Here is a 25,131-nt window from a genome sequence, read left to right on the forward strand (position 1 = left end):
TTTTTTTCTTTTGGTTTATAAAATTGTGAAATTCTTTTCTTACATATATGACCTAGCTACTAACTGTTAATTCTTTAGTTGATGCCTATACATTATTGGCCAAAACAAACAATAATTCATTTAAATTTCTTCACAAATATAAATTTAGAGAATTTTACAATTTTTTTTTTGAATTTCCAAGTTACCAAAAAAAAAATGTAAGATCAATCTCGAAATTAAAAAGAAAAAAAAATGCAAAACAAATTCTTATATCACTTATAAAAACCGCAAACGAAAACCCAAAACTAATGTTTAAAACTAATATGATTTTGTTAACATTTAGCATCTCTATATTTGCGTTTATACGTAGAGAAAAATATAACAATCTCTAGCTTAGAGACACTATATTTCTATATAACAATCTCTAGTTTAGCATATAAAGTTTATGAACCATAATAGTCTCATATAACATTTAGCATCTCTATATTTCTAATAAAAATATAATATAACACTATTTCTAATAATCTATATATATAAAGTTAACTTTTCTCTCTTCTCCTTCCTCCACATCATCATTCACCTAATCAATATTTTTTTGTTTTTGCATTAAAAAAATACTATTTTAAATAATCATTGATTGCTTATTTATAATTAATAATTAATAATATTTAAAAATAAATAAAAACGAATTAAATAAAATTAATTAAATTCTAAAATAGTATAAACAATCACATAATTTTTTTTAGTAAATAATAAAAATAATAATATATAAAATGAATTAAGTAAAATAAATGAAAATTTTAAAATATGAAAAATAATACTATGAATTTGTTAAAGTAATAGTGTCATTATTCAAATTATAACCAAAAAATGATCATATTCCAAAATTCATAATGAGTTAATGAGTTTTAGAATGAAAGTAAAATTTTAATGCATGGTGGAGTAAAAAAACAATTTATGTAATTTTATTTATAAAAATCTAAACAGAAAAATAAAATTGAAGTGGAACATTAATTTCTAAGAAACATATACTACAAAGATTTATTATTAAATTTCACTTATAAAAAATAAAAAATTAGAGAAATATCTTTAGTCAAGTGGTTACAACACGACTTCTACGACCAAACCCACCAGAGTTCGACTCCACTAAGTCGTGTTACCCTGCGTAGTAGAGATTGGTCTTGTCGATTCAATGATGACAAAAAAATTAATTACTTAACTCAATTTAAAAGTTTTAATCTAAAACAAAGATATTGTAAGGGTCACAATTTTTTTTTGCGAAAACTATGAAAAATAATTTGGAAAAGATAATCCATCTAAAAAACAAAATCAATGGTCAGAAAATATAGAAAAAAATGAACATCTTAAAAAAACAATTTTAGTGTGACCATATTTATTTTTGTGAACGGATATTCATTGTCAGGTTTAAAAGTTTCTCCATTTAGATATTCTTTCTTGACTTGGTCGAAATTCTATTATGGCAGATGAGGCACTTGGACAACCCCATTGTAGCCACATACCACTAAAATTGTACATCAAACTTTGTATATTTGCATTTAATATGGGATATCAATATGTTTAAATGGTCTCTATAATTAGGTCAACAATCGACATTCGATGTTAGAACTTTTAAAAAGATGTTTTCATGGGATATGATTATAGAATGAACTTTTCAAAAGATAAAATGTCAGAAGATTGTCAACAATATTGTTTACTTTTCCAGTGAGGTTCTTAAGTCATTTTTTGTTATCACGTGATATATTGTTGGTTTGTCAGAAAAACATTATTTCGACACTAGACAATATATGGCATATATATAGATTAGTAAAATAAGTACAGCCTTTATACAGATTTATCTTTTAATCTTGAAATAATTATATTTATATTCAATGATTCTTATTGATAAAAAAATTTAAATAAAATCTCACGCAAATAGATATAACAAATAAATATTATCTTCAACAATATATCACTTATTAAAGTAAGTTTAGTGTTTATATATATTTATACTCAAAAGTTTCAATAATTATATTTGAGCTCAATACTTATATTGATTAAAAAATTAAATTGAAATCCCGTGCGTGCGCGTGTCTAAATTCTAGTATTGCATAAAAGTTTATGCACACATATCTATCTCACTCATGTCTATTAATACCTTCATCATGAGTAAGAGTTTTGCCATAACAAGATCACAAATCAATATGAGAGGTACAAAAAATAATTGATGATGATAGAGTCATCACACCAATTGTATCATGGAGTCTTGCATGGAAAAATAGAGAATGAGGATGAGCCAAGGATGACTTGCCGATTTTATCAACAAATCTTAACTGATTATGGTGGTCCGGCAAGTTGACTTTGGCTCTGTTTCCTTCTCTTCTTTTCGATGTCAAACTCCAGATTTATATTTGTATCATCATCAATGTAATTGGTAAGGTTTTGTAATATCATTAAGATGCATTTTTTTTCCAAGTATATTTTGGTGAATGCTAATTTAATGGCATTTGCTTCGGTATATATGATTTGAAGTTTTTAACAACTAGTTTTTTTTTTACAGATGAAAAAAGAACTTTCATCGGTAATAAAGTCCATTTTCCTTTTTAGACCAAACAAATCAAGAGAACCTTTCTTGCGTTTCAAATTCTTTGCCAAAACATGGAAAGTTAACAAGCTAGTCTGCTAAATGTTTTACAGGTTCGACAGATCGTGTTGCTAAAGACTACGTGAGTCAAAAGTACATTGTAAACACTCATCAAAACAAGCAACATAGGAGGAGAGAAGTGGAGGCTATATATGGTGAAATGGTGTTTGAGGGAGATCTAACTAAAAGTACCACGAGTGAAAAGAGAGAGGAAGGTATTCATGGCAGGGAGAACTCCTTTGTGGTTATAATGAAATCCAAAAACAACACGGCTATGAATGTGACACTGAGGACAAGAGACAAGCATGTACGATGGTACGTAATAGACAAGTGTCAAGAGAAACGGAGAGGAGTTACTAAAGGATTCATCAGATCCTTTTAGTAAGGAGAAGAACTCACAAAGAGAAAAGAAAGAGACTAGTTCACACATAGCTCTTACCACTAAAGGATTCATCAGATGCTAAAGCACTAATTCACTCTTCTGATAGATATTCCTAAAAGGCATTTAGCAAGTACTCTTTTTGGTAGTTTCTCTTCTTCTTATATAGACACAACCTTTTTCACCGAATAAGCTGATCAATTGAAAGCAGAGAACACAGCAAAAGAGAGATAGATTACTTAGGTGGCAAACGAAGATAAATAACTTCAGAATAGATATCGCCAGTCAGGGATTACAGCACCGATCAGAAAACTTTGTTTAGAAGTTATATAGTTTTACAGAATTTTATCAACAATCAAAAGGAAGGATTAAAGATTAGTATTTAGTTCGCCGGTATGTACCGTGTTTTAGGCTTCTTGTCTGTTGGATCAATACGAGTACGCTTCTTGTAGAGAACACGGAACCCACACTCTTTGCATTTGAACACATCTCCACGCTTCAAAGTGTTCTCTTGACCACAATCTTACAAACCAAAATGATTCAGACAAACAAGTTAATGTCTGAGGCTGCTTGGGAGAAGCAAAAGCCTCAAAAAGACCTCAAGTCAAATAGATCAAACAGAGTCTGATTGATTCATGCATGCCTCCTAAGTCCTAACTAAGCCAATTATGAAATTGCCTAAAGTATTAGCTAGGGTTGAAAGAGTTCCAAGAAAACCCTGCCCGATTTTAAAACCAAAAATTGGAAGACATTTTCGAGAGGAAGAAGATGGTTCGAGCATTACCTCCGCAGACGTAAGTAACAACAGGTTCTTCTGGCTTTGGACCCATGATTTTTCGTGATTAAGAGAGCACACAAGCGAAGAAGTGACAAGAACGAGGAAATGAGAGACGCTAGGGTTTTTATGCGGAAGCCTCCAACATATTAATGACCCATACCTAATGGGTAAGGGGCTTTAATATTATCAAGTTAAATATGGGCTTACACTAAAAATTCATAAAATTTGGATCTTAGAACTTTCCAACTCATTTCTATATTTGCAACTATGTGTACTCTTTTAAAGAGTAAAATCTATTCCAACCAAATTTTTTTTTTTTTTTCATCTCAAGATTTTCCATTATAAGATATAATTGAGAACTACAAGGGTGAAATGCGTTTTTGGAATACTAAACTGGAGGAAAAACCAAATATCCCCAGAAACTACAGCCCAAAAGAGGGAAACTACAACCCAAAAGAGGGAAACTACACCCAAACAAGAGAAACTATGGAATCTGAAGGAAGCACAAATGGCATAACCCCAATTAAGCCCAAACAAGAGAACCACGGAGAAGGCGAGTTGAAGTAGAACGAATCGCGAAGCCTGACAGAGAACTTGACGAAAGAAGATGGACGCACTAGCTCAAGGAAGACGACCAAACCAACCTTCTAGCAAAACCGGAGGAAACCCAAACAAATGGGTAAACTGAACCATCCACGCTTTGCAATAAGAGGAACCCGATTGAATACTCAGCCACAGAAGGAGGGCAATCAGAGACAAACCACAAGCGTAATCCAAGAGACCCAGACATATTATCGTAGCAGAACAAGTCAACCAGGCTAAAAACCAAATCAAAGAAGAGAGGCCACAAAAGAGCTGATACCGGATTGCACGAAAAGGCCAACCGTAGATTAAGGACCTCTAATTCCAAAGATCTAGCCTAAACCAAACGATTAGACCGTCTTAAACAAAGAAAGACATAAGCGATCAAACAACATAAAACCAAAGCCAAGTCATTCAACACAACCAAAAGAGGAGGAACCCAAAAACAATGAGGTCGTTGTCGCAAAACCAAAGAGAACTTCAAAGCGAAATCAGGGATACAAGAAGCTGACTAAATACAAGCCTCACACGAGACAACACCACCGCAAAGCCAGCAAAATCCAAGAAAAAGCTCTTCAGATTCATCTCGAAAGCAACCGGAACATGCGACAAGTCACCACCAACTCACAATCAAACAAGAACAGAGCCGATGAACTAGAATGTCGAGACAATAGAACCATATCGGGAACCTGAAACCTCCACGACCATATCAGAAAGACAAGAAGGAGCCACCGGGGAGTAGATCCATTTTCGAACATCAACAATCGGCCACCAATCCTCCGAGATAGTTACCACGCTGGAAAGTACTACCACCACCGAGAGGAATGGACAAAGGGTGGAGACGACGAAGCTGAGGTTTGACAAGCTAGAAAGACAAACAAGGACAAACTACAACTAGAAGAAACTGGAACCGACGTTGGTGATGTGGAAGCCACCCATCGCCGGCCATCAGAGAGCAAATGTTGGTTGACGGCTAGGGCGAACGCTTCTTCGAGAGAGAGAGGTTTTTTTGTTTGGTCTTGTGGCTCTCTTTTTTTCCAACCAATTTCTATATCCACTTCTAAAAATAAAAATTGTTTTTTTTTTGTTTTTGTAATAGAGTTTGAAATTTTTCTATACAAAATAATCTCTAAATTTTTATTATTAATGAGACGTGGACAGAGGCTGCCTCTTTCTTGCCCACTGATCCTCATTCTAGAGCCACTCCAAGGTTCTGGGCTGACTTCGCTGATAAAACGGTAATTAGATTTAACGCATTTATGTTACCAATTCCTTTGTTTCTTGTTCAGTTTGTGTTTTATGTCCACTTCGTTTTGACTCCATACACCAAAATGCAGATATCATTTGATGGAGGAAGAAAGATTTTGGGAAACAAGATTGGAGAAGAACAAGACAAAGGCGTAAAAGAGTTTCTTGAGAGGTTGAAGGTTCTTGAAAATGAGCTTGGAGACAAATCTTACTTTGGAGGAGAGACTTTTGGTTATGTAGACATAGCTCTTGTCACTTTCTACAGTTGGTTCTACCGGCCTATAGGGGAAGCCACCCAAGCAGTGGCTTCGGGTCCTCCAATTTTTTTTCTTTTTTCAAAATTTTTTAAGAATAGTTGGTATAAGAATAAAAAAAAGGCCCAATTTAATAAGAAAAAAAAAATTGTATCTCAAAAATTAGATTAAGTATGAATTTGGGTCAAATTGATTTACTTTTAATGTAAACCTAATAAGAAAAAAGCCTATAACTTTATTTTTTATTGTGTAAAAGATAAATTTTTGTTTTTACTATAAGGCCTCTAAACCGAGCTGTGGGGCATCCAATAATACCGGACCGGCACTGACTCGAGGAATGTGGTGACTTCTCTGTCGAAGCTGCATGTCCGAAGATCGTGGCTTGGGGAAAGAGATGCGTTGAACGAAAAAGTGTTGCTGATTCATTGCCTGAATCTGAGAAATTTATCAACAAGTCCTTAAGCTCAGACAGATTTTTGGTGTTGAACAAAATGAATGCAGTAAACACTAAAGTTATGTTTTCACTTTTCATTCTTTTGTTTTTGTTTAAAACAAATTTGTTTTATCGCTTTGCACATGCTTCTTGAGAAATAATTGAGTGTGTTTCTTTTTTTTTCTGGTGTATATATGATTCATCTGTTTAAATGGTCTATGAATGTTTTATGTTCTATACTTGTATTTTTCCAAAAAAAATGTATACTATCAGCAGTCACCTAAGTACTCGTACGTATATCAAAAAACTTATTTCAGCGACACTACAACCTAATCATGATGCATGATCGATAATATATGGATAGATAGTATCTGGAGTTTGACATCGAAAAGAAGAGAAGGAAACAGAGCCAAAGTCAACTTGCCGAACCACCATAATCAGTTAAGATTTGTTGATAAAAATCGGCAAGTCATCCTTGGCTCATCCTCATTCTCTATTTTCCATGCAAAACTCCATGATACAATTGGTGTGACTCTCTCATCATCATTATGTCTTTTTGTTATAGCTCTCATATTGTCTTGTGATCTTGTTGTGGCAAAACCCTTACTCATGATGAAGGTATTTATAGACATGTGTAGTGAGATATGTGTACATGTATTGATTTAGTTTAAATTTAAAGTTTTCAGTTGTCACATAAGAATAGTCTTCTTACCATATGCATGGTTTTTAGTGCATGCAGCAAAGAATAAAAATAATAATGGAATTTTGACCACTATCGTATATTGAAGAATATAATCACTATTGAAGATTGGCTGACCCTATAGTCGTATTATCATATTCGAATTCCAAATTTATTCGAACCTCACTAACCAAAAGGCATCGTATATAGTCTGCGACACAAAACCCACATGTCGTAGTTTTCGTAGTATTCGACTCATATATTCTTGTGGTTGATCGACAAAAAGAAGTTATCGATCGTCTAACAAACCTGAAAGACTATTTACAGTATTCAATTTTAAAAAAAATACCCACTAATTTCGCTCTTTTTTTTTTGATAAAATGGAATATAAATGTTTACAAAAATGGAATACACATAGAAAATTTTAGACTTGTTTAGTTGAAGGATCATTACGTGTTTTCGTCAACAGAGTCGCTGTAGGCACTAGGCAGTGTTGATTTGGGGTTTGAGGGCTGGTCTTGGATCTTGATTGCTCGTGGCAACTTCAAGGCATATCGCACCCTGAGCTTTGCTTTAGTGTTTGGATGTTTGATGGTCCTGTTTCTTTTCTTAGCAAAAAAAAAAAAAGTTTGATGGTCTTCCAAGTTGTAACCATTGTCCTTTTCCTTCTCATGTTAGTTTGGTTTGTTGGGTCTTTAGATTTGTTGTTTGCTTTGTTCATTCTGTAGATTTTCGGGTTTTTTTGTTACTAGCTCTATTCTCCATAAATCATACAAAAAAATGGTTATTTATTCGTACATGCTTGGGAAAGCAATCCCATCTCGTTTGAGGTTAACTCTTAAAGACAAGCTCGTGGATAAATTTAGTAAACTAATTAAACCAGCAAAGTTAATATTTATTCTATCTATTGATGGATCACATCATGACATTATGAAATGTCCTATCCGATTGGACAAATAGATACCAATTCGGTCCGGCCAAGGTAAGATAAGATTATTCGGAACATTTTCTTTGGTCAACTTTATAAGCACTCATTCATTTCTTATTTTAAAATACTCAATTTACCACATAATTTCCTCATTTTATTTTCTATAGTATCATAGTCATATAAAGAAAAAAAATAATTCGTACGAAAGTGAATATTTGTTTAGATTTCGAACCTCTAATTGCATTAGTTCACTATCTGAATTGCAATACTCTCTGCTAGATTAACTTGTGTCTTCATTAGCATTTTTCTCGTTTTTCAAAAAGAAAACTCAAATCTTATTTTTCAAATAAAACATTTATCTACCATCGAATTCGATAAATCAAAGAAAAACATGTAATATAGTATCTATACTATCAAATTCGATAGCACGAGCTTCAGCGGTAACACATTAATTAATGCATATTGATTGGAAGTTTGGAACATATCTATGATATTACAGGATTTCAGTTTAACCGTTACACTACGTATGAACATTTTTTTTTTTCTGACAACAAGAGAAGAAGATTCATAAACGAAAACTTTGAAAAATGAGATTTTACCAGAAAATCAAATCAAGAGAGCAGCTTTGTTTGTCTGTATCACCAAAAATGTCATGCAAAACAAATTCCTTTATCACTTAAAAAACCACAAAGAAAAACCCAAACCTTGTGTTTAAATTGATAGATGCTAGGGTTGTACGCAGAGTTACGGACTTACGGTTAAAATGTTTATAGGGAGCCTCGAACATATTAATGATATACCTAAGGGTTTTAATATAAACAATTTATATGGAGTTACACTAAAAAATCTATAAAATTTGGGTTTGAGAGCATCTCCAACTCACTTCCAAATTTGTCTCTATATTCTGTTTTAGAGTAAAATTTATTGCATCCCACCCTACTTCTAAAATATAAATTGGTATTTTTCCTTCGGTAATAGTGCTGAATTTTTTTATATACAAAATAGTCCCTAAATTTTCATTTCTTTTTATCTATGATTAAAATAAATATTTTTAGTTATTAACAATATCACCGACATTTAGCAAACTAAAATGATTTTGTCCGTAATATTTTGTGAGAAGGTCGATAACCTCTTTTGTCATAATCAACCACAAAATTATGAGTCCAATCGTAAACAAAAAGTACGATAGGTGGAATTTTGTGTCGCAGACAAATACGATATGCCTTTGAAAGTAGTGAGGTACGAATATTAATTATTCATACAAAATAGGAATTCGAATATGATAATCTAAAGGTCAGCCAATCTTCTAAAGTAATCATATTCTTCAATATACGGTTGTGGTCAAAGTTCCATTAATGTTTTTGCCTGATGCACTAAAATTCTAAAACCATGCATAGATAAGACTATTCTGGTTGATCAAAAAAATAAAAGATATGACTATTCTAATAACAATTGCATTATAAAGTTTATGCACACATATCTTACTACATATGTTTATAAATACCTTCATCATGAGTAAGAACTTTGCCACAACAAGATCAGGTATAACAAAAAAAAAAGACATAACGATGATGAGAGTCACACCAATAGTATCGCGGAGTCTTTGCATGGAAAAATAGAGAATGAGGATGAGCCAAGGATGATTTGCCGAGTTTTATCAACAAATCTTAACTGATTATGGTGGTTCGGCAAGTTGACTTTGGCTCTGTTTCCTTCTCTTCTTTTCGATGTCAAACTCCAGATATATATTTGTATCATCATATATGGTAATTGGTAAGGTATTGTAATATCATTAAGATGCATTTTTTTCCAAATAGCATTTGCATTTGCTTCGGTATATTATTTGAAGCTTTTAACTTTGATCGATGATAAAAGCCCATTTTCCTCTTTACACCAAACAAATCAAGAGAATCTTCCTTGCGTTTCAAATTCTTTGCCAAAACAAGGAAAGCTAACAAGCTAGTCTGCTAAATGTTTTTACAGGTTCGACAGATCGTGTTGCTAAAAGACTACGTGAGTCTAAAAGTACATTGTAAAAAATGATCAAAACAAGCAACATGGGATGGGAGAAGCGAAGGCTATGAAGGCTATGATCTAACTAAAAGTACCACGAGGGAGAAGAGAGAGCATGGTCTTCAATCTTCATGGCAGGGAGAACTCCTTGTGGTTGTGATGAAATCCAAAAACAACACGGATATAAATGTTACACTGAGGACAAGACAAGCAAGTACGACGTAATAGACAAGTGTCAAGAGAAACGGAGAGGAGTTACATTGTTGGGGTGAGTAAGGAGAAGAACTCACAAAGAGAAAAGAAAGAGACTAGTTCACACATAGCTCTTACCACTAAAGGATTCATCAGATCCTAAAGCACTAATTCACTCTTCTGATAGCTATTCCTACAAGGCATTTCGCAAGTACCCTTTTTCACCGAATAAGCTGACCAATTGGGAGAAGAGAACACAGCAAAAGAGAGATAGATTACTTCAGAGTAGATATCGACAGAGAGGGATTACAACACCGATCAGAAAACTTCGTTGAGAAGTTATGAGAAGTTTTACAGAATTTTATCAACAATGAAAAGGAAGGATTAAAGATTAGTATTTAGTCCGCCGGTATGCGCCGTTTTTAAGGGATACGCTTCTTGTAGAGAACACGGAACCCACACTCTTTGAATTTGAACACATCTCCACGCTTCAAAGTGTTCTCTTCACCACAGTCTTACAAACCAAAATGATTCAGACAAACAAGTTAATGTCTGAGGCTGCTTGGGATCGGAGAAGCTTGATTTAAGCAAAAGCCTCAAAAAGACTTCAAGTCAAATAGATCAAACAGAGTCTGATTGATTCATGCATGCCCCCTAAGTCCTAACTAAGCCAATTATGAGATTGCCTAAAGGATTAGGGTTGAAAGAGTTCCAAGAAAACCCTGCCCGATTTTAAAACCAAAAATTGGAAAAAAACAAAAAAAATCGAGAGGAAGAAGATGGCTCGAGCATTACCTCCGCAGATGTAAGTAACAACAGCAACAACAGGTTCTTCTGGCTTTGGATCCATGATTTTCCGTGATTAAGAGAGCACCCAAGCGAAGAAGTGACAAGAACGAGGAAATGATAGACGCTAGGGTTTTTATGCGGAAGCCTCCAACATATTAATGACCCATACTTAATGGGTAAGGGCTTTATTAAATATGGGCTTATACCACTATAAATTCATAAAATTTGGATAGCATTTCCAACTCATTTCTATATTTGCAAGTTGCAACTATACTTTTTAAAAGTAAAATCTATTCCAACCCATTTCTATATTCATCTCTAATATAAAGATTTTTATTTTTGTCTTTGTAATAAAGTTGAACCTTTTTATATGCAAAGTAGTCTCTAAATTTTTTTTATGTCTATGATTAAATAAATAAAATAAAAATTATTAATTATTAACAGTATCAAATAATTTTTGTTATTATTAATAACAATTTTTAAGTAATATTTTTTGCAAAAGTTGAGCTAAATGGTTTCATTTATAAATTTTATAAATAAAAGGTTTCAATACTAAAATAAAAATAATCTATTTGGAATACTTTTTAATGAAAAAATAAAGAATTACATTGGAGTAAAAGTCACCTTTATAACAGAATTCCTCTATTTTAGAAGCAAATATAGGAAACCATTGTACAGTGGTTTTTTTTCCAACAGACCTCTTATTTATCTCATTAGTTTAAGCTTAGTTGACACCGGTTTGGTTCTCATCAGTCATCACTCATCCCTGAAAAGAATAGCCTTCTATATCCTCAAAGTTCACGAAAAGCTCAATAAGTATTTTTGCATCTAGTTTTTTGCTCCCATATAGAGCCAATGTCTCGGGCACTCAACGGTGTGTAGATTGTTCAATTAAACCCACTCTATAATTTAACATATCTCTAAACGGAATACATGTTTTATCCTTCAATCCATAAACTTTTTTAGTAAAATAAAAGTCAAAAAAAGGAAAAAACTCTTAACATGCGTTTGTTTTTGACAAAGGTAAGTTGGTATTAACTATTAAAATCCTTTCTTCGACTAAAAGAATTATATATAATTTGTGAAATCGTAAAAAATGTACGAGGGTTTTCTAAAACTCTATCACTTGCAAGTTGCAACTTTATCTTTCACTTCCACAAATACATGTAAATTTCAAGAAATCAAAAATATTATGTAATATAACATTCATATCTATATTTAAAGATTTTTCATAACTATATACACTAGATTTTTGTAAACTTAATTATATATAAGTGGTTTTGAACTTTTCGAATCAACCATTTCGCTTTAGTATTATATTTCTCAGAATTCTACAATTTGACGATAGTAATAACATGTTTATTGTACTAAATTACTTTTCATTTTGTAAAACTGATCTATTTTCTTTTTGAAATGAAATATTTAGTTACAACAACAAAAAAAGACGACTTAGAAGCTATTTCACATACGCCATTAATATAAAAATAAGAATCTGATATATTTCTTTTTTATATAATGCAAGAGAACAATGATTATAAGGATGTGGTAGTCCCGTTGCTATTCTTTTGATTTGAAAAAATTCAAAATAATGGGTCTCATACAACAAGTAACAACCATATTAATTTTCACACAGGAGCAATGGCTGCTGAAAATTTTTATTTTATAATAAATTAATTCCTAGAGAAGACAGTTTTAATCATTGAAGAAAGAAAAGGGTGTATAGTTCAATGTATCTATATGAAACCCATATGATATGTTTATGTTACAAAATTAGAATATAGTGTTTTTTGTGGGCACCATTATAACAATTGTTATGTTTTGATCTCAACGAACGTTGTTACATATGCATGTGACCATTTCAAAGTTGCTGAATTTAAATCTAATGCTTTAAATTTGGACTGATCCTAATATGTGGGGTTTAAGTTTTAGTCATCAGCGATTATAATATTTGTAGAAGAATATTACCAAAGAGCTAATGAATAATATGGACTACACCTCCAAGAAGAATCATATATACCCTCATCATATGTCACTGTTATTATAATTGGTTTTTGAAAAAATATAAAGGGAAAATTCATAAAAAGTATAAAATATAGCACATTATATTTGACACTTTTACAATTACATCATTTCATTAAGTATTCTCAGTGATATTTTTGAATATAGTATAAAAATTATGACTATTTTAAAAAAACTATATGGTATGTTTGTGCTGGCATGAATTTTCATGTGTAGCTTTTACATATTCACCTCAATTTTGCATGCATCATACTATATTAATCGAGAAGTACAAATATAAAATTAACCTTAAAATGTGTAAAAAATTACATTCAATTGTCATTAGAAAAAACTTAATAAAATTATTTAATTAATTTAAATAAATATATTTAATTAATTAAAAACGAAAATGGGGAAACATCCAATAAAATAATTGTAGAAAAATAAAAAAAATCTATTAGAATCAAAACTAATTCATACTTAAGAAAAAAATTAACAGGTAAGATTACTAAAATCTAATGAAATAAAATCTACAACTACAAATTTTATCGAAACAGAATTCACGGTTCAAATTTTTATCAAAAATCTAATCGAATAAAATATATAATTGTTCCATTTAACAGCTTAAATTTTAAAAAATAATAAATAAAATTAAAGATATAGATATAGTATCTTATCTATTTTAAAAAGTTATATTTATCTTTTAGCCATTATTCTTTACAAAAATAAAACTAAGTTGAGATTTAAATATATTAAATGCTTAAATTCTTTTTTAAAAAAATACAGATAATTTTTTTCAAATAGAGTTCATTTTCTTCGTTAGTTTTCCCTAATTTTATTTTATTTGTTTGAATTACTCAGTTTCAAATAGAGAGAGAAGAAGAAAAATAAATAATATACTTTCCAAACAATATCTTTTTACTAAACTAATATCTCATCAATTATTCCCGTAACCGAAATAAGATTGTCATTCCTCTATTTTTTGTTTTGTTTACTGGTTTGCTTATAGGTGAAGAGAGAGTTTATCTAAATTCTGATTCAATTGACCCTTCTAACAAAAAAAATCCATTCTTAATCTAGAGAGTTCCCTTTCGTTAAGCGCATTGAGACAGAAGAACTAAAAAAAATTCAGTGTATAATCCAGATTTCTTGAATACTATCAAAGTATCGGAATTACCAAATCATAGTCTTAGACTTAAGATAGGTTGCCCGTTAATGTTGTAAATATAGATCCAAATGAAGGGTTGATGAATGGAACTAGGTTACAAATAACTCAGATGGCTGATAATGTTTTAGAAGCTAGGATCATTACAGGAACTAGAATTGGTCACATCGTGCTTATTCCTAGGATGCAATTATCGCTATCGAACACTAGGTTGCCTTTCAAGATTTGTCGAAGACAATTTCCTTTGTCAGTTGCTTTTGCTATGACCAACAACAAAAGCAAAGACCAAAGTTTATCTTCTGCAGGGTTGTATTTGCCAATACCGGTTTTTTCTCATGGACAACTCTATGTGGCAATGTCTAGGGTGAAATCAAAAGCAGATTTTAAGGTGCTTATTACATACAAGAAAAGAAAACCACAGAAAAAAAAAATAAATGAATGTTGTTTTCAAAGAGGTTTTTTAGAACCTTCACTAGCTATATTTAGTTGCTATTTTTACATGTTAGTTATATATTTTTACTTACTTTACAACTATAGCAAGGATTGCGTTTAATTGACAAAAGTTTAAACAAATTTATTCATTACATGCAAATGTTTTATTGAAAGGTTTTCAATAAACATTTTTAAAATACAAAAATTATAATATAAGCAAACCAAATTTTTAATCACAAACTATTATAAATAACATAATAACATATTTAACATAATCACAAAATAAATTATTACATTTTTTTTATCAAAAAAGTTCAACCTGCAGTTTTTCGCGGGTTAGTATCTATTATTCAATTATATAAAAATTGTATGTATGTAATTGATATATACATAGGCGAGAGAATGTTTCTCTTTCTGTTAGAGGTAGTTGTGACAAAATGCAACAACACATCACATGAAAGGTCATATTCATTCAATCTACCAAATATATATATTTTTCTAATTTATTAGTCCAGCTTGGATTAAATATATGCCCTTGTTGGTTATAATAATAATACTACTTGCATTATTTAACGTTTTCTTTTTGGGAAGTTCTAAGTGCTACAACTTCAATAACAATATAATAATAATAATAATAATAATAATAATAAGAATAATAATAATAATAAGAAAACTTTTAATTACAGCCTACAAGTAGTAATCTCTTTTTTAAAGGCAGTAAAATGTGAAAATTTTATTTCTTATTTTTCTTGATAAAGAACAGGCTGACAACCGATATAGTTAGTTGATTTAATCCCATTAACTAAAATTTCGTTAAGTATGATGTCCTAAGTGACATTATTATGATGTTTAATCATCGGTTAGCACAATATATGGGGAAGATTCTCACGTTTTTTCCTAAGATCTTTTTGGCTTTAAAATTATTCATATGCAGCTTGTGTTTTTAAATTGAACTTCTAATATTTTTCGTATCTGTCAATATGACTTAACATCTTAGTTAGATCCAAAACAAAACGACCACATGTCTTTGTTTAGAACCAAAATGAACGTTTCTTTCATCAGGTGGTCTTCATCGTTTTTTCGTAATGTACATAGCATAAAATGAAATATATGGTTAGTTACTTGGGGAAAATTTGACTATAACGTTGTTGTTTATTTTTTTTTTGTCAAACCCTTTGTTTTCATTCATTCAAGTACACAAATACAAGTACAAAGAGTTAGAGTTTCAAAGTTCAACATATTACAATAAAGGGCATTCCTTAATGTCATAAGATTAGAAAGAGAAAACATCGATTGTAAACCAAGAGAGCTATGAACCACGAGTTTGGGAGCCTATTGGCACATGAGAGATCAAGGTAAATCGATAGGCCATCCTTAGATAAACCAGAGGATGGATGGTTGGTCTTGGTCAAACGACGCTTAGACGATGAGAAGAGAGTCGAGACTTTGGAGTCCATAGGGGCAAAAAGCACTGCCCACAGTATCCAATCAGCACAGACTCGGAGGACTATGTTTGTGTAGTTGAGAGGAGGTTGCCTTAACATCCAAAGCAGAGGGATTAGATCACTTCGATAAAACGCATCAAGGGCTATTTGGTATGGGATCCGGGTGATGACGAGGGTAGAGAAGAGATGTTTATCATCATCATATAACCAGCATAACTGATAACTATCATTGAACCTAAAGAGTTCAAAACCATATGTACCACTTTTGCTAGCACAGTTTGAGAAACATAGACCATAAAATCGCAGAGGATGATACTCAATCCGCAAACCCCTAAAGACAATTGCAGCAAGGTTCCATACAAGATGTGTGACTGACCAAAACGGAACTAGTGTTACCTTTCTCCAATGGAGTCTTCGACCATCGGATAACGGGAGACAGGACTCGGCAAAGGAGACACAAGGAATGTGAGGTACTGGGCTTAACCTTGTTGTTATTGCAGGTTTCATGGAAGTTGAAGAACTTAAGCCTTTTTGGCTTAATGGGCCTATCCTGAATACTAGGTCCACTAGGGAGAACCCTAGTTTCAGGAAGAAGAGTCGTCGGTGATCCAGAATACTAACGTTGTTGTTAAATATTATATAGTATTTTTTAATTGTCATGAAATTTAAGTCAAACTTTTTCGAAAACGACTAAATAACTAAAACATTGGCAACTAAACAATCAAATATTCAAATATAGGCTTCTACTGGTAACCATTAGAAGAACAAAAAGAAAATGAATAAAAAGAATAATGTGGAATGGAATAAACAGTTTTTGAGGAATGAAAGGTAAATCTGCAAAAAAGGAACAAAATAGTAAATGGATAACCAAACAATAAAAAGATTTTTAAAAATATATTAAATATTAAATAAATCAAATTTCAATGATAATACTAATACTACTTTTAATGTATATATAATGAATTTTATATTTGATTTCACAATAGAATTTGTAAATTAAATTTAAGATATGTCATATTAAATATTAATAATTAGCTTTAACCTACAATAAAATTTTAAGAGTAATTTAAAATATTTTTAATTTTTATTTACGATATAAACATGAATCTCTTATATTTGTTTTACTATTCATACAGTTTTCAAATAGAGCCTTAAGATTAGTTTAACATGAAATTCATATCAAAAATATTTTTTCTGTCAATACATTGTGAAATATGAAAATTATTTTATTACAAAATTGAAATATTATATATAAACACATTTTTTATTTATTTTAAAATAAAAAACGAATTTTAATATTTGTTCTTTTTTTGTTCCATTTGTTCCTCATCAGTTTTGGAGAGGAACATTTTTGTTCTATTGTTCCTTATTTTTCGAAGAATGTAGAGGTATGTAAAGGAAAATATATTACTTTCAAATGGTAAAAAAATTGTGGAATAAAGAAGAATGTGATATTCCTCCTCGTTCTTTTCCTAAATTGTGGTCACCAATTGGAGCCATAGTATTAAATGGAATCAACTTCTGTAAGAAAAAAGAAAGAAAGAAAGGAGGCTCTTACCACTATTAAAAAGCAATATTGCATATGTGTATATACATACATATCACAATAACAAGTAGAGATGTAAAAATAAATAAAAAGAATAATTCACATATTGCAGAACTTATTTTGGTGCTATTTTAAGAATCTCCCTTTTATATATATTATGTTATTTTATATTTTAATATGATATTATGATCAATACAATAAAAGTTGGATGTGTTTCTCTCCAGTGTTGACACATCAGCTTTTTGGTTAAAGAAGGAGTTGACACATCAATTAAAATAGTTAGCCAATCAAATTATAATGATTAATACAGCTCAATATTTTTGTCCAATAATAATCCTTCTGCATTCCACATCATTCTTTCTATTTTCTGTTATGGGGTCAACCCAATTACAATAGTGTCCAAGAAAAACTGTAAAAAAACTCAAATTAACTTATGTATAACAACTGAGGAAGGTGACCAGCAACACACACTCAACACCAGAAGAAAGAAAGAAGACATCGAAACCCTAATCGGAGGTCATCCAGAAAAAAGAACAATAGTCTCAAACCATTCTTGAAACAAGTGAAGGCTGTGAGTCTCTCATATTTGATGCTATGTTTCTGATTTGGCTGCCAAATTGAACCTTAATATTCCACTCTTTTTTGTGTAGAAATTTACGGTCTTTCCTTAATTCTAAAACTCAAAGGAATATTTAGATTAGAGGAAGTTCCCAACAATCCAACGAGTCAACGACGATCCAACTTAGCCCCATAATCCACCAATGAAGTGTGCGTTCAGACTCATTAGACGAGATCTGATCCTTGTCGCCATCAGAAAACTCTGAACCGTTGTTGTTATGAAACCTAGAGCTGGTGGGATCATGGCGGAATCGAATCAGGGATATAGTGGTAGTAGCTCGAGTGAGTTAGTTGTGGAGAATACTGTGTTTAAGATAAATATAAATTTTTTTGATTATTAGGCTAAAGGAGTTCAAAATTTTTAAAGATTTAGATTTAAATGAAGCTAGAAAATTAATGGAGAAGACTCTTGAGATTTGAAAGCTAGATTCGGCGGCATAGTGCAGCTTTTTCTTGGAAAACAAAACTATAAAAACATGTTTTACCATAATTTTCCTCCGAATTATGATTTTAAAAAATACAAAACAAAAAAAAAGATTATTAAAAAAACTTATAAAAACAAATCGGCAGCGTAGCGCGGATACTAACCTAGTATTTATTAAATGCAAAATTTTTTACAAAAAAAAAACATATATTTGTTAAGAAGCTACGCTTTTTTACCTGCAGGTCCCATAGTTTATTATTATTATTATTTTAAGACAATACAGTAGTTAATTAGTTATTTAAGACCAAATTACAAAAGTAGCTAGAACAAATGAACCCATAACATAAACGACATTGAGAACAAAAAACCTCATTTTGAAAGTTTAATGTAACGTTAATTTTCGTAGCGAAAAAATGTAATCGAAGAAGAATAATGTTTTCGAATTAGTTTGATACTTGCATGTTAACAACCTGATCATCACGACACGAGCAGCCCACAAGTTCAATTTTATTTTTGTGTCACTAAGTAATTAAAAATGATGGAATCTCTTTTTTATACTTACATAATGTTAATCATTATATAGTTAGGAAGTTAATGGGTGTCGTGTCATTATTGAAGAATAATTAGTAGTACTAGTAATTAACTAAAATAATACAGTATACTCATATTACATTTAATTAAGCCAGGGTCCAGAGAGAGCATATGTAACGCGACAAAGGTGGGTCCTGTTCCACCACGTGGCAGACAAAAATAAGATTTCTATCGAACATGGATTCAATTCCCGTATTCTTCTTTTAACATATGCGAATTACATTTCCGTTTTCTTTCTTACACTTATGTGTGTATATATTCTAATGAAAATCATGTGCACACAATATGAAAAAAAAAATTTGTCTATTACATTGACATTAGATTTAAATATATTGAATAAAAATAAATAATTAGTTAATTTAATCCAATAAATTATATTATTGGAGCCGAGAATATCATGTAAATGTCCCAACTGCCGCAGTTACAACGTTTTTTTTTCTTAGGGGTCTACTTGTACCATTTCTGTTTGTATTACAATGGTGTTTGTGTTGTGTTGTGTTGTTTTTTTAGCTTTTGTTTCTTTTCGCACTATTTGTATTTCTCTGTAATTTTTATCATAAACTTGCAAAATAGTATAAACTAATTCACATTAATTTAAAGAATTGTATATATATTACCTAGGGCAAGGTATAGTATAGTAATCTTGATGTAAAGGTCGGCTAAACTTTGGTTTTGCGCGGTCGCTTTAGCTTCTTCGTTCTTTTTTATAAAAATCAATTTTGCATATGCCATTAGTAGTCCGTTATCAAAATTGTAATAACAATAGTATTATTAATAATAATTATTAGTATTATTATCATTATGCCATTTGCTAGCTGTTATGTACTTCCCATTTAATTTTGTATATATGGATCCGGTCAAACAAGGTTATGAAGCATTAATGCACTTGAATTTATTGTCACTGCCAAAAGGTTAAAAAAAATCTAACATTTTTTTCCTTTGGAGTTATGTCTGCATTCATAATACTGATACTAGGGTGAGTGAACTAGATATAACATTTCTCGTTATAGCTGTTTTTTTTTTTTGTGTGGAGAAGCTTTTTCCATGTTAGATTGTACAGTACTTTTGTAAATTACACATCTCTGTAAAGAGTTTTGATAATTTGATGTCAAACAAATAAAAAAATTTAGTTTTCGAGCTATGTTTTTTTATTGAAGGTTTTGTGTAATTAATGAATTAGTTCCATAGGATTTGAAGACGATTTATGACGTTTGGAACATTGAATTGAACGGCTTAATTACGTTGGGCAGTCAGTAGTGAAGCACCTACGAAAAAGGCATTACGTTGTTCGACGTGACAACGATAGAAAAATAGAACAATCCATAACGTTTCATATGCTATTGAGCCTGTTATATAACAAATTAACAACCCATAAACTTTCGTATAAAACAATCCAATTTTCTTTTATATGATTATACCATATATAAAAATGACATAAGATGCTAATTCTTCAGGACGTTAGCCGACAAGCCGTTACTCCTTCGTTAATCTTAAAAAAAAACAAAAAAATATTATCTTCTCTTTTTTTTTTCTTCTTAAAAAATAAAAAAAATGCTTACTTTCCACAGAAACCCAATGCAATATTACAAAACAACGTTTGTTAATTACAGTATTTGGTTGCCAGCCAACGTTCTCTTTTTATAAAAAACACTACTCCATTTTCAACTCAAAATTGCAAACCAACCTTTTCTTTTTTACTCTCCAACCAATCTACCCGTCAAAATATTAAAATGATAAGAATTATATAAATGTTGAACGTATAGCATTGAATAGTATAACACATAAAATTTCTGCTATAAGAATTAATTTCTCTTAAAACGTAATTCTATATAGATGGGAAGAAAAAAAAAAACCATGTGCTTGCTTACACACCAAAAACAATTACAATCCGAGTCATTATTATTAATTAAGGAAATGACACATTGGGAGGTCAAACTACATCTCATCTTTGTCCTTTCACACAAGTCAACCCTAATTTACTCCAAACACAAACAAAACGAAATTAAATAATCACTAATCAAACCATTTCGTTACTCATCTCCCCCCTTTATATATAACTCCTCATCATCACCTTCAACCTTAATAATACTATAAACAACCCACGAAAAAAAACCAAAGAAATAAAAACTTCACCGGAAAAAAAAAATGGAAGACGACGTTTATTACCTCGACACAGATCTCGATCTCAGCTTCACCTCCACCACCACAGACCGTACATTCACCTCATCAAGCGCTAGATCGAGTCTCGCACGCTCAAGCCTAACCCTAAGCTTCAACGACAGGCTCTCAACCGCGACAACTCCTTCAACCACCACTTCTTCCGCCGCAACAACACTCCACCACCGTCGCTACGATCCTCACTGGACAGCAATCAGAGCCGCAACAACTCTCTCCTCCGACCGAAGACTCCATCTCCGTCACTTAAAACTCGTCCGCCACCTCGGAACTGGTAACCTCGGCCGTGTTTTCCTCTGCCACCTCCGTGACTGCCCTAACCCTACCGGCTTCGCGCTTAAAGTAATCGACCGTGATGTTCTCACGGCAAAGAAGATTTCACACGTGGAAACAGAAGCTGAGATCCTCTCCATGCTAGACCACCCGTTCTTACCTACACTCTACGCACGTATTGACGCTTCTCACTATACTTGCCTCCTTATAGATTACTGCCCTAACGGTGACTTACATTCCTTGCTCCGTAAGCAACCTAATAACCGGTTACAGATTTCTCCGGTTAGATTCTTCGCCGCCGAAGTACTCGTCGCCTTGGAGTACCTCCACGCTCTCGGAATTGTTTACCGAGATCTCAAACTGGAGAATATCTTGATTTGTGAAGATGGACACATCATGCTCTCAGATTTCGATCTCTGTTTCAAAGCCGACGTAGTTCCAACTTTCCGATCTCGACGTTTCCGGAGACCTTCATCTCCTCCGTCTTCTCCACGGAGGAGTCGCCGTCGAGGAGGTTGCTTCTTTTCCACGGAGGTAGAGTACGAGAGAGAAGAGATAGTAGCGGAATTCGCGGCGGAGCCAGTGACGGCGTTTTCGAAATCGTGTGTAGGAACTCACGAGTATCTAGCGCCGGAGCTAGTCGCCGGAAACGGACACGGAAGCGGTGTAGACTGGTGGGCGTTTGGGATATTCTTATACGAGATGTTACACGGAACGACGCCGTTTAAAGGTGGTACCAAAGAGCAAACACTGCGCAACATTGTATCCAACGACGACGTGGCGTTCACGTTAGAGGAGGAAGAGGAAGGCACGGTTGAAGCAAAGGATCTGATAGAGAAGCTGTTGGAGAAAGATCCGAGGAAGAGGCTAGGAAGCGCCAGGGGTGCACAAGATATCAAAAGGCATGAGTTTTTCGAAGGGATCAAGTGGCCGTTGATCAGAAACTGTAAGCCGCCGGAGATCCGAGGTCTGGTAAAAAAGACGCAGGCACATGCTGGTCACGTGACTGCTGTCGTCACGCCACGGAAGAAGAAGTGGTTGTGGTGGGGGCTGTCGCATTTACTACGCAGTAAAAGCTTGAACAAGAGCAGCAGTAAAATTCAGAGCAATAATAATTACTATCATTATGTGGGTAAAAGCTGTAACGCTAGTGGCAAACGCGTTTAAGGCGTTTTAACCTTGAAAATATCTCATACGACTCTCTCTAGAGGTAGAGAGGTAGCAAAATTAGCAGTCTGATCAGTTTTGATTTTGACATATTCTTTTGTTGGTTCTGAAATTCATACAAGAAACTATATAAGTAAATTTACCTTTTCTTTTCCTAACATCATCTAACCAAAAGGTGTTCCAAATTATAAACTACCAAACGAGTTCTGGCGACAGGCATGCATACTTTTCTAGCTCACAAGTGGGAACAGAGAGATTTATATCTAAAATGGGCCTTAGCATTGGGTCCATTTGTATAAACAACCTTCCTTTTGTTTTATTTTGAGTGTAAATATTAGAGTTTTGGGAAATTGAGATTAAGAAAATCAGAAGCAAAGCAAATACACATTCAATGCTTCTCATTGGTCAAATGGACAGCGAGTGAGAGTGGACAGATTGGTCAAATGGGAACGGCCAGACTCGGGGTGGTATAAGCTAAATACGAATGGGGCGTCTCATGGGAATCCGGATTTAGCAACGGCGAGTGGTGTAATACGGAATGAGCAGGGGGAATGGTGTGGCGGTTATGCTTGTAATATTGGGCGATGTACGGCTCCGCTTGCGAAACTTTGGGGAGTGTTCTATGACTTATATGTCGCTTAGGAGAAGAGAATCACACGGTTGGAGGTGGAGGTTGATTCAGAGCTGATAGTGGGTTACTTAACGACAAGGATATGTGCAACACATCCGCTGTCCTTCTTGGTGCGTTTGTGCCATGTCTTTATTACAAGAGACTGGATTGTCCGAATTTTTCATGCGTATAGAAAAGTTAATCGTCTTGTCGATGGATTAACGAATTATGCCGTTTTTCTTTATACTTATACTTAGGATTTCATGCTTTGGATTTGGCTTTGATCTTGGAGGAGGATGTTGCTGGACAGCCTCGGATAAGAAACATATGCGTGTAATTATTTTTTCCCGTCTTTTAATAATACAATAGGGAGATTCATCTCCCTCTCTTTTACAAAAAAAAAAAAAAAAAAAAAAAAAATACACATTCAATGCTTTGTCTTCTTTACCACAAATGTGTACCTCTTTTCATGCTCTACCTTTCTTCCTATTATACTCTTTCTTATATTTCACTCTTATTTATTTGATTAATATGCAAGTTGTTCGTGTGATTTTCTTTTTTGTGGAGTTATATTTTTAGGAATACCAAACTATCATCACTTCAGTATATTTGCTTAATTCAAAAGGTACACAGTATATAAGTGACTAAGTGAGGGATCTTTTAAAAAGTTTTGGCCGGCTGTATATTATTTGTTGTTGGGGAAGGTAAAATATACATATCCAAAAGTAACTTGTATCAATGAACTATATATTATTGAAGCTATATATATGAGCATACAAAAAGTTTATAATAGAAGATATAAGAAATTATTGATGTTTTGATGATTCGATGAAAGATGAAACTATACTTCCTTGGAGAATCAAAAAAGAGATCCATGCAAATCCCAATGTCAATTAATGAACCAAAACTCAGACCATGTTCATCTGTTTCTTCTTTCCTTCGTATCTAATTCACCTTTTCCCCCAAGATTTCTCTTCTTCCTCTTCACTCTATATATATTCTTCAAACCCTTTTCTACTTCCCCACAACTCTCTTTTCTTTACCCACAAAAGGGTTTTTTTCTTTTCTTCATCACATTCTACACCCAAAAGTTTCAATCTTTTTATTTGTTCTCTTTCTTTTCATATAATATAAAAAGCAAAACAAACCTTGATTGTGGCAATGGCTGAGTTCAAGAGTAAGTTAAACAAAGGTCACGCCTTTACAAGCAAATGTGCTTCCTTGGTGAAGGAGCAACGAGCTCGTCTCTACATTCTCCGTCGTTGCGCTACCATGCTTTGTTGCTGGTACATCCAAGGCGATGAGTAAAGAGATTACTCTTCTCCTTAAATTATATATAACATCCCAAATGCTATAGATATATATATATACACACACACATAAATCTATATATTATTATATATATCACCCTGTCCCTAATAATCTAGTTCTTGAAACTCCATGGAAATTGAAGCTCTCCTTTGGCTGTTTGGCAAAATCCTTTCACAAGAAACTTGACTCTCTCTTCTGATATACTCTGGTGCAAAACCCTTTTACAAGCCTGTCGTTTTTTAACCTGAAGGATCAATCTTTTAGGTTTTTTTTTTTTTTGGTTTGCTTCATGGGTTACTTTGTATCAGAGAAGACAGAAAGAGAGCAAGAGATTTATCCGCTAATCAAGCCGGAGTTTTTATTGTGTCTGAGGCAGAGACACTGGAGATGCTAGTTCTTTAAGAAATGGAAGATCTTTGAAGGGTTACGGTTATGATTGGTTTCACTTTGGACCGGAGAAAACTGTTTTGTTTCATCAGCG

The 25,131-nt window shown here is 32.7% G+C and overlaps 1 protein-coding gene, 2 long non-coding RNA genes, 2 other non-coding genes and 1 pseudogene across 6 annotated transcripts; 2 read left to right on the forward strand and 4 right to left on the reverse strand.

The window, feature by feature from the left end:
- Positions 1 to 3,238: 3,238 nt before the first annotated feature.
- On the reverse strand, positions 3,239 to 3,918 carry LOC147947883 (uncharacterized). The gene is made up of 2 exons (XR_015587444.1): positions 3,784 to 3,918; positions 3,239 to 3,521 (listed from the first exon to the last, which is right to left on the reverse strand). It is a non-coding gene; the product is annotated as an uncharacterized LOC147947883 (long non-coding RNA).
- LOC147947884 (small nucleolar RNA U19) lies at positions 3,554 to 3,667 on the reverse strand. Its single transcript, XR_015596079.1, has one exon. It is a non-coding gene; the product is annotated as a small nucleolar RNA U19 (small nucleolar RNA).
- Positions 3,919 to 10,363: 6,445 nt separating the features above from the next.
- On the reverse strand, positions 10,364 to 11,035 carry LOC109132305 (uncharacterized). Its single transcript, XR_015594606.1, has 2 exons — positions 10,902 to 11,035; positions 10,364 to 10,620 (listed from the first exon to the last, which is right to left on the reverse strand). It is a non-coding gene; the product is annotated as an uncharacterized LOC109132305 (long non-coding RNA).
- LOC147947885 (small nucleolar RNA U19) lies at positions 10,653 to 10,782 on the reverse strand. Its single transcript, XR_015596080.1, has one exon. It is a non-coding gene; the product is annotated as a small nucleolar RNA U19 (small nucleolar RNA).
- Positions 11,036 to 21,140: 10,105 nt separating the features above from the next.
- Positions 21,141 to 22,887, forward strand: LOC104778308 (serine/threonine-protein kinase WAG1 pseudogene; annotated as a pseudogene). Its single transcript, XR_015594607.1, has one exon. The product of XR_015594607.1 is annotated as a serine/threonine-protein kinase WAG1 pseudogene (transcript).
- A 1,482-nt stretch (positions 22,888 to 24,369) lies between these two features.
- Positions 24,370 to 25,123, forward strand: RTFL9 (ROTUNDIFOLIA like 9). Its single transcript, XM_087507094.1, has 3 exons — positions 24,370 to 24,643; positions 24,793 to 24,881; positions 24,964 to 25,123. The coding sequence occupies exons 1-3, from the start codon at positions 24,501 to 24,503 to the stop codon at positions 25,050 to 25,052; spliced, it is 321 nt and encodes a 106-aa protein (XP_087363220.1). The 5' UTR covers positions 24,370 to 24,500; the 3' UTR covers positions 25,053 to 25,123.
- The last annotated feature ends 8 nt before the right edge of the window (positions 25,124 to 25,131 follow it).

The sequence above is a fragment of the Camelina sativa genome, chromosome 3, assembly GCF_030686135.1.
Source record: "Camelina sativa cultivar CO46 ecotype springtype chromosome 3, ASM3068613v1".
In the NCBI taxonomy this organism is placed as follows: Eukaryota; Viridiplantae; Streptophyta; class Magnoliopsida; order Brassicales; family Brassicaceae; genus Camelina; species Camelina sativa.

What these genes read in the sequence shown, in the direction of transcription:
- RTFL9 (XM_087507094.1), top strand. Translation starts at nt 24,501, where the DNA reads ATGGCTGAGTTCAAGAGTAAGTTAAACAAAGGTCACGCCTTTACAAGC. An exon ending in TGGTACATCCAAGGCGATGA is followed by an intron (nt 24,644 to 24,792) that starts GTAAAGAGATTA and finishes TGGAAATTGAAG; the next exon opens with CTCTCCTTTGGCTGTTTGGC. An exon ending in CAAAACCCTTTTACAAGCCT is followed by an intron (nt 24,882 to 24,963) that starts GTCGTTTTTTAA and finishes GTATCAGAGAAG; the next exon opens with ACAGAAAGAGAGCAAGAGAT.